Raw genomic sequence first — 10,489 nt, 5'->3', positions numbered from 1 at the left:
TGTCTTTCTAACCTTTTACCCTTTTGTGCGCAGCACTTCTACCTCTGATACTTCAAGTTCTTTAAACCCCTCCACCACTATGAGCAACGTCCCTACCTGTTAAGGATGAGGAGACTTGCCCCCTGATCAGCACACGTCTGTTTGGCCAGGTACCACGTGGTGGCCGCTTTGGGGGATGTCTGCAGCTGGTAGCACCGCCCATTGTATTCCACCCAACCTTCAGGGCAAGTACCTGTGAGGAAGTACAGATTTGAAACGTCGTTTTCCCCATAAAGAAACCAGAAAGGATTAGTTATTGGGACGTTTAATCATAGACAAAACGAACTAAACAAACCAAAAGACGAAAACAAAATGCAGCAGAAAAAACAAGGAGTTTGGAAACACGTGTGTTCTTTACCAAGACAAAAACGTTTATGCTTGCCGTATACAGTTTTGGGGCAGTTCAGCTTTAGGTACTCTTTTAAAATGCATTCAACGGTTTGGTTTTAAATGCAAACAATTGTATGTGTATTTCAAATGCAACAAAATGGTGTGTTTCAAATTCAAACAACTGAATGTGCATTTAAATTGCAAACAAGAAGAGCAAACGCTCGATCGAGTCACTTTCGCAGTTCTGAATATTATATGAGGCATCAGATGGACAGGAAGAAATTGCTATTCACAACACAATGAGTCACGTTCACATAAAATTTGAGCCCGGTCACTTTTATAGTTTCCGAGAAAAGCCCAACGTTAAGTTGTGTGTTGCCGAACAGAAAAGGCTAGTTATCTCCCTTGTTTTTCTGATAACGTTCGTAAAAGGCTACAGATGTAAATACTTTGATGTAAAGAATAATCCTACAAAGTTTCAATCACATCCGATGAACTTTGTCAAAGATATAAAATGTCTAATTTTTCCTTTGACGCTGACCTGTGACCTTGAAAAAGGTCAAAGGTCAACGAAACCATCGTTAAAGTGTAGAGGTCATTGGAGGTCACGACTAAACAAAATATGAGCCCGATCGCTTTGATAGTTTCCGAGAAAAGTCCAACGTTAAGGTGGTGTCTACGGACGGCCGGCCGGCCGGCCGGACGGCCGGCCGGCCGGACAGACTAACACTGACCGATTACATAGAGTCACTTTTTCTCAAGTGACTCAAAAACGGTGCGTTTCAATTGTAAACAATTGCATGTGCGTTTCAAATGCAAACAGCCCTGCGTTTCAAATTTAAACTACATAACATTTCAATCGATAACGTCCGTCCTGAACTAACATGTGTGTCGTCTTTTGACTAGGACAACCCACCACCTGGAGTATCGGTGTGTTTTGTCTGTTCATAGCTCATTAATAGTGACTCAAGTGTTTCATCAGCTGATATAGTTTTCTTACCGTAGGGTTTGTGACAGATGAACTGCTTTTCGTGGTCACAGATGTCGGTCTGGTAGCGCAGCATGTTACTGGTCGTTGTCACCACCTCTGCGCACGTGTTGCCCGGCTCGCTGCCCATTATAGTTACAAGGTGATTCTTAAAGGCATAGTTCTTCCCGTACAAAAAGTTCTGCCCATCATCTCAGATCAGCCCAGGCATAATTTATACTTAGGATAAGAAAGCACATTCTCTTGAACACATAAACTAAAATCCACTGTCCGTGCAACGTTGAATACAATACAATACGATACAATACAATACGATACGATACAATACAACACAATACGATACAATACAATACGATACAATACAATACAATACAATACAATACAATACAATACAATACAATACAATACAATACAATACAATACGAAACGATACGATACGATACAATACAATACAATACAATACAATACAATACAATACAATATAATACAATACAATACAATACAATATGCAACACAACACAACACAACACAACACAACACACAACACAACACAACACAACACAACACAATACAATACAATACAACTCAATTCTAAACAATTCAATACCATAATATTGTATTACCTTATTATGAGTCATTACATTATGGCTGACAATTATACACACCTATAATTATACGACATAGCAATCATAGCTAAAATAACTACACAAGCTAACATCTATAGAATGATGCAACTCACATGATCGTATTATCCCCTGGAGCCCAGTTGACTGCCGGTGCAGTGTTGTTCGTTGTCATCAAAGTGCCTGCATGAGCCTGGGACAGTGAATATTATTGTCATCGGAAGTGACGTTTTTGTACGATGGAAACCCTCCTTCAATCAATCAATATGAGGCTTATATCGCGCGTATTCCGTGGGTACAGTTCAAAGCGCAGGGATTTTGTTTTTAAATTTTTATTTTATTTTATGCAATTTATATCGCGCACATATTCAAGGCGCAGGGATTTATTTATGCCGTGTGAGATGGATTTTTTTTTTTTACACAATACATCACGCATTCACATCCTTAAGGCCTTAGATCTCAGAGGTATCAGGGGCGGACGAGGGGGGGGGGGATTTCTGGAGTTTCCGGAAACCCCCCCCAGCCAACAAAAAATATATTTTTGTGTGTTTTTTTGGGTTGAGTTTCAATTTTTGGGGTCTTAATCAGTGACAAAATCTGCTGCCTGAAACTGGTAATGATCATCCTCAGAATGCACCAGATTGCACCATTTTGCATCCTTTTTTTCAAATTTTCCGGGGGGGCATGCCCCCGGACCCCCCTAGCAAGCTAGGCGCTTCGCGCCGTCGGCTCGGCGCTTCGCGTCTTCACACCCATATCTTCACAATATACTTTTGGAACCCCCCCCCCCCCATAAAATGAACTGATCCGCCCCTGGGTATCATCCAGGCTTCCAAATATGTAAGAAAATCATGTCTTAAAAATGAGGGAGGTCGTAAAGGAAGGCAGATAATGAACGGAGAAAATAATGTTGAACAGAAAATCTCAAAGAAGCAGTCTGAAAGGGGGGGGGGGGGGGTTAAGAAGTCCCTCCCCTTTATAGGCATAGTTGTTCCCGTGTAAACGATTCGGGTCACCATCTAAGATCTGGTCAGGCTTTTCACAAGGGTTTAAATCCATAACCCCACTTGAAACCATACAAAAAATCAACAGCTTGAATGAATCCTGTGCAAAGTAAGAAGTTTTCGAGAAATTGATTTATATTCTCAAAAGCTACTGCGAAATCAATTCACCGAACATTTAAAATTCTGCACAGGAAGAAGTGAGGATGTTGATTTTTGGTATGTGACAAAATGCAGGAATGGCAGTATCCTACCCCTACCCCTAATCTAAATTCAATTAAAAATTTTTTAAACCGTTATGATCTGAATGCAAAATACAGACCTTTTTCCTTTTGCTCGTGTACGAAATAACATCAGATAGAAACACACTCTCAGAACATATAGACACATACAAGTGCACATCAATACGCACATAACCCAAACCACACAAACCCTTGTAAAAGCCTAGGCAGATTTAAGATGATAAGAACTGTTTTACGGGAAGGATGGTGTCTTTAACTCACCGTGTCCGACACACCCAGCCAAATATGGGACACGCTGATTCGACAGGACACCAGTTTGTCTATGACGTAAGGAGAGGTGCCCGGAATGAAGAGATTCGCGTCGTTACGTAAGCACTGTTGTTGTGCGTCACTCCAACTGCTGGTGACGTCAAACAGTTTGTAGCATGCCCCGCTGATGTCTTGCCAGCCGTCTTCTACGTAACATTTGTCGATGAAATCTACAGAAATCAGAAAAGGACTTTTATGTTTCAAATGACTGTTACTTTTAACAAATTCAAAATCGTTATATATGCTATGCCGATGCTCCTATTTAAATAAAAAGTATGTGTGTAAAAACAGCCGTTTCGAAGTCCTCTCCCCCCCAAAAATACCCAAAAAAAACCCACGACAACAGCAGCAGCAGCAGTAACAACAACAACAACAACACCAGCACCAACACCAACAACAACACCACCACCACCAACAACAACAACAACAACAACAACAACAACAACAACAACAACAACAACAACAACAACAACAACAACAACAGCAGCAACAACAACAATATTTCCCTTCGACTGGGTTTGCAGATAATCATCGACATCTTCAGACTCACTCTGGGATTCTCTGACATTAAAAAGCGTGTAGCTGAATTAAAAAAGAAAAACCCAGAAGGTGTTGATAGGTAGATAACAGCGCCTGACAGCAGAACAAATAGAGAGGATTTAACTGGATTGTACTTGATAGAATTATAGTTAATTTGGTTCGATAGGTTTGGATTCGATGGGATTGGATTTTGTTACATTTCATGATCAATTTAATTATTACGTCATTAATCAATGTAATTAAATCACTCCATTTCAATTTATTTTGCTTTGTTGTTGTTGTTGTTGTTGTTGTTGTTGTTGTTGTTGTAATTATTTTATTTTAATTTAGTTGTTGTTGTAGTAGAAGTAGAAGTAGTAGTAGTAGTAGTAGTAGTAGTAGTAGTAGTAGTAGTAGTAGTAGTAGTAGTAGTAGTAGTAGTAGTAGTAGTAGTAGTTGTTGTTCTTGTTGTTGTTGTTAATCTTACCGAGCGCAGCAGATCTTTTGCAGAAGGGTCTGTAGTGACTGTCACAGGCCTCAAACCTGATGACTTTCATTGCACTGTCCCAGGACGCGCACGTTCTGCCTGCCCTCAGAATACTGGCCGATGGAGGAAGGATACTCCTGCGGGTATATAAAGCGCACATTCCATAGACTACTTACATGTCCCGAAAAGGAATTTCCCTGTGAGGACGTTAAGCCCCCCCCCCCCCACACCGTTCCTGTGTGACTACTTACATGATGCTAGCGAAATATCAATGACAGTCCCTAATAGGCATCATACCTGTGGGACATGAACCATCAGACGCTCAGACTGCTTACATGCACATTCTTGAATCTTGTCAGACAAAAGAACAATCCTACTGTAAAGCTTTACATTAATTTGGTGAAGTTGACTTCGCGAATTCTACTTCACTAAGCTGACTGCACGAAGCTTTGGCACTGAGAATTGTGTTAAAGGACTTCGCAAATTCGACTTCAGGCTCAAGTAAGGACAGCCTTTATACAAACAATACATAAATGATACAGCTTAGATAGAAATCAACTATCAGACACACAAATATAAGCCTTGGCCTCTAGTCCTCCAAAAACAAGACGAAAGCAATACACACTGAGAAACAGATGTGCATACAGTAAGTTCTAGACAGGACAGACACGAGGTTTGAGAGAGAGAGAGAGAGAGAGAGAGAGAGAGAGTGAGAGACAGAGACAGAGTGAGAGTGAGAGACAGAGAGAGAGACAGAGAGAGACAGAGAGAGAAAGACAGAGAGAGAGACAGACAGAGAGAGAGGGAGAGAGAGAGAGAGAGAGCGTGAGAGTGAGATAGATAGAGAGAGACAGAGACAGAGACAGAGACAGAGAGAGAGAGAAAAAAAAAGAGAGAGAGAGAGCGAGAGTGAGAGAGAGAGACAGAGACAGAGAGAGACAGAGAGAGACAGAGAGAGAGAGTGAGTGAGAGAGAGAGATAGAGAGCGAGAGAGAGAGAGACAGAGGGAGAGAGAAAGAGAGAGCGCGAGAGTGAGAGAGATAGAGACAGAGACAGAGACAGAGACATAGACAGAGAGAATTGAATTGAATTGAATTGAACTTTATTTTACAAGGATTTAGATTTAGAGAGAGAGAGAGCGAGAGTGAGAGAGAGAGACAGAGAGAGAGAGAGAGACAGAGAGAGAGAGAGAGAGACAGAGAGAGAAAGAGAGAGAGAGAGCGAGAGAGAGAGGGAGAGAGAGAGAGAGAGCGTGAGAGTGAGATAGATAGAGAGAGACAGAGACAGAGACAGAGAGAGAGAGAAAGAATGAGAGAGAGAGAAAGGAAGAGACAGAGACAGAGAGAGACAGAGAGAGACAGACGGAGAGAGACAGAAGATGAGAGAGAGAGATAGAGAGAGAAAGCGAGAGAGAGATAGAGAGAGACAGAGGGAGAGAGAAAGAGAGAGCGCGAGAGTGAGAGAGATAGAGAGAGAGAGACAGAGACATAGACAGAGAGAGACAGAGAGAGAGAGAGAGAGAGAGACAGAGAGAGAGGGAGAGAGAGAGCGAGAGTGAGAGAGAGAGACAGAGAGAGAGACAGAGAGAGAGACAGAGACAGAGAGAGAGAGAGAGAGAGAGAGAGAGAGAGAGAGAGAGAGAGAGAGAGAGAGAGAGAGAGAGAGAGAGATCTCCACCCCACCCTTCCCATGCACACAGACCCAACCCATAATTATCTAACCTTTCAACATATTTAAAAACTTACACGACAGACTTATTGAAGACAGTGTGGTCAGTCCAGCTGTATGTAGACTGACCAGCGACCGAGAGACCTGTCCAGTACTTGACCCCTAGGCCTGTACCCGATACGGCTGCGGTCATCAGTTTCTCCAGCGCCGACTGACCATCACAACAAACAGGCAAATATACATGTTATTAGTTTATATTTTTTTCTGTTCTTTTTACATTTAGTCAAGTTTTGACTAAATGTTTTAACATAGAGGGGAAACGAGACGAGGGTCGTGGTGTATCTGTGTGTGTGTGTGTGTGTGTGTGTGTGTGTGTGTGTGTGTGTGTGTGTGTGTGTGTGTGTGTGTGTGTGTGTGTATACATCGATTCAGAGAAAACTTCTTGACCGATCTTCATGAAATTTTACAAATTTGAGATGCTGGGTATCCTATCCCCGGACGTTTTTTATTTTATTTTTTTACCTCAGTTGCATGCAGGCTGCTTTAACCCTTACTTTCTTGGCCTTTAAAATAAATCAATTTCTTTTATTAATCTTTTTTTTAATCAATGTTTTTATTCATTCATTTTAATTTGTTTTCTTCTTATTATTTTTTTTTAAACTGGATGTGACAAATCTTCTTCATTAGACAATTTGTTAAACAATAAAATCCAGAATTCTGTTATCATGTGTACCTTCACATTTTTGCAACAATGATATGAACATTAACATTATCACCAACTGCATGTAAATATTCAGAATATCAGCCAACATCAGCTTTCTTTCTTTCTTTATTTGGTGTTTAACGTCGTTTTCAACCGTTCAAGGTTATATCGCGACGGGGAAAGGGGGGGGGGGATGAGATAGAGCCACTTGTTAATTGTTTCTTGTTCACAAAAGCACTAATAAAAAAATTGCTCCAGGGGCTTGCAACGTAGTACAATATATGACCTTACTGGGAGAATGCAAGTTTCCAGTACAAAGGACTTAACATTTCTTACATACTGCTTGACTAAAATCTGTACAAACATTGACATCAGCAGCGGAAAATGAAAAATGTAAGAGAGACTTTACTAAGAGGCAGCAAATCGCTGTTGATATCGCGACATTTTGATTTCGCGAAATCTCCAAAATAATTGTCTATTCCACGAATTCGACAATTTCAGCGTTTTGCCGATTTCGCGAAATTGCTCCCCCAAAAAGTGTTCTATTCCACGAATTCAACAATTTCGTGAATTCGGTACAAAATAATAACAATAATGCATAATATTTAGATAGCGGTTTAACCCTGCTCAAAGCGCTGTACGTACAATTCGAAAAAAAAAAATCACTCACAGTTTCTTGGGAAGACGCGACAGACACGAGCGTCGCATTGTACATCCCACACAGTGCCACTGCCGCTGACTGCTCCACTGGAGTAGGCTGTAACAGGTAGCAGTGATCCGACCATTGCGCCCACCCGCCCGGGCACCCGCCCCGAACAACTGGAAACAAAACACCCGTTAAAGGTCACCCTGATTAAGTCGAGTCAGGTAAAACTGAATAAATGTTGGTGTTTTTATTTAGAATTAAAAAGAACCCTGGAAACGCAGAAGAACAAGAAGAAGTAAGGTAAAACTAAAAACAATTTCAAAAAATGAAAAAAGGAACGAAAGAAAGAAAGAAAGAAAAAAAGAAAATGTTGGATGAACGTAACCCGACCGCAACTATTTTCTTCTACTGACCTAGCATTTTTAAGAATGTGGATTAAAATGTTGCAGTTTAAAGAGAATGGGAAATTTGGTGCATCATACATAATTATGGACAATACAGCGTGAGCGATTGAGAAAGGAACCAAACAACAACAAGACAAAATCGACTGACCGACCCTTAGTTTAATTTTATATTTTGAATCCTGTAACCTTGATCCATCCCGGTTATTTTACCCGTATATTTAAGTTCTATGTCACATAAGTTAAGCTGCCTCTGGAAAGTTATCAAGCTTTTAGCCAAGGTAATCGTTTATACTGGTTCGTTATAACAGACACATTTGTTGTCAAAAGGCAACGATACAAATGTATACAGCCGCATTTGCAGGCATATAAATCCATTTGCCAATAAATACACCTAAACACACAGGCAGACTCAGACAGACAGACAGACAGACAGACAGACAATCAGTTTGACAGACGGGCTGACGCAAACACACACACACACACACACACACACACACACACACACACACACACACATTCACACACACACACACACAAACACATAAACACACACACATAAACACACACACAGACAAACACACAATCAATCACACACACACACAAACACACACACACACGAAACAAACATTTCATTTTGGTAGCTTTTCATTTTCCTAAACGTTTCTTCTGCAGGGCTCCCCTCTCTAATGCTTCGTCAACACGTTGATTTGTTCTCTAATTGCAGTTTTAAATGAGATATTCCGATGAACCATAGCCGTGTATTTAATGTGACACTTTTGCACTTACGCGGTGAATATCCGCGTTTGGATTTTTATCGCTGTTAGCTCGTATTCCACTAACATGATGTGAGACAAGCATGCTAGCATTTCGACAGCATCTGTGTGGGCTACACACGTGCTTTTTACATTTAGTCAAGTTTTGACTAAATGTTTTAACATAGAGGGGGGAATCGAGACGAGGGTCGTGGTGTATGTGTGTGTGTGTGTGTGTGTGTGTGTGTGTGTGTGTGTGTCTGTGTGTGTGTGTGTGTGTGTGTGTGTGTGTGTGTGTGTGTGTGTTTGTGTGTGTAGAGCGATTCAGAGTAAACTACTGGACCGATCTTTATGAAATTTTTCATGAGAGTTCCTGGGTATGATATCCCCAGATTTTTTTTCATTCTTTCGATAAATGTCTTTGATGACGTCATATCCGGCATTTTGTAAAAGTTGAGGTGGCACTGTCACACCCTCATTTTTCAATCAAATTGATTGAACATTTGGCCAAGCAATCTTCGACAAAGGCCGGACTTTGGTATTGCATTTCAGCTTGGAGGCTTAAAAATTAAATAATGACTTTGGTCATTAAAAATCTGAAAATTGTAATTACAATTTTATTTTTTATAAAACGATCCAAAATTACGTTTATCGTATTCTTCATCATTTTCGGATTCCAAAACCATATAAATATGTTATATTCGGATTAAAAACAAGCTCTGAAAATTAAAAATATAAAAACTATGATTAAAATAAAATGTACGAAATCGATTTAAAAACAATTTCACCTTATTCCTTGTCCGTTCCTGATTCCAAAAACATATAGATATGATATGTTTGGATTAAAAACACGTTCAGAGAGTTAAAAAGAATAGAGATATAGAAAAGCGTGCTATCCTCCTCAGCGCAACCGCTACCACGCTTTTCTGGATTGTTAATTTCACTGCCTTTGCCACGAGCGGCGGACAGACGATGCTACGAGTGTACGGTTTTGCAGAAAAAAATGCAATGCGTTCAGTTTCATTCTGTGAGTTCGACTGAGCTTGACTAAATGTTGTATTTTCGCCTTACGCGACTTGTTTGTTTTTGTTGTTGTTCTTTTGCAGCTGTCAGATTGTAAAGTACCCTTACCCTATCTTTTTTGCCGGACCTTGACATAAAAACCCGCACCAACCGAATATATGCATAGCCTATGTGCTGATAGTCGATCAACAGAATGCCATCAGAGTCTGAAATAGATAACTGGTATATCACACTTACAGGTATGTCATCTTTTTTCAGAGTCAGAATGAAGTGTGCGATAACAATATTTGTATCTCACTTGCACTACGAGGCCTATCTTTGATTTTTGTTTTCATTGTATCCTTGTTAGTGTAACCAAAGAGACTCATTAATTGTGTCAGTAAAACAATAAGGAGGCGAAGTACTTTCTTTATTTGGTGTTTAACGTCGTTTTCAACCGTTCAAGGTTATATCGCGACGGTGGCGAAGTACGCAGACTGCGCAATAACAGTACAATTCTCTGATACTCTGAAGTGTCCAGTATTGAATTATATTCAATTCAATGTCTAAGCTGAAAAGCCCAGTCCAGTACATAAACACAGTTCTGCTCACTATTTCATATGTGCCCAGGGCATATTCCCCGGGATAACAACATCCCTCAACTTGGAAACAATCCAGACGGGCGCAGTGGCGTGGTGGTAAGACGTCGGCCTCCGAGTTCGAATCCCGGTCGCTGCCGCCTGGTGGGTTAAGAGTGGAGATTTTTCCGATCTCCC

General features: G+C 40.6%; 1 protein-coding gene across 1 annotated transcript in view; it reads right to left on the bottom strand.

The window, feature by feature from the left end:
• Positions 1–10,489, bottom strand: part of LOC138968608 (lymphocyte antigen 75-like) — a 76,920-nt gene that overhangs the window by 60,218 nt on the left and 6,213 nt on the right. Inside the window, exons 2-8 of the mRNA XM_070341202.1 lie at positions 7,580–7,728; positions 6,284–6,417; positions 4,539–4,675; positions 3,485–3,702; positions 2,097–2,173; positions 1,370–1,479; positions 97–232 (exon numbers count right to left, since the gene is read on the bottom strand). Of these exons, the coding sequence (XP_070197303.1) occupies positions 97–232; positions 1,370–1,479; positions 2,097–2,173; positions 3,485–3,702; positions 4,539–4,675; positions 6,284–6,417; positions 7,580–7,728 (961 nt within the window). The remainder of the gene's footprint in view (positions 1–96; positions 233–1,369; positions 1,480–2,096; positions 2,174–3,484; positions 3,703–4,538; positions 4,676–6,283; positions 6,418–7,579; positions 7,729–10,489) is intronic.

The sequence above is a fragment of the Littorina saxatilis genome, linkage group LG6 (assembly GCF_037325665.1).
Source record: "Littorina saxatilis isolate snail1 linkage group LG6, US_GU_Lsax_2.0, whole genome shotgun sequence".
NCBI lineage: Eukaryota > Metazoa > Mollusca > Gastropoda > Littorinimorpha > Littorinidae > Littorina > Littorina saxatilis.
The sequence above is the reverse complement of the archived record's forward strand: the minus strand, read 5'-3'. Positions and strand labels throughout refer to the sequence as shown.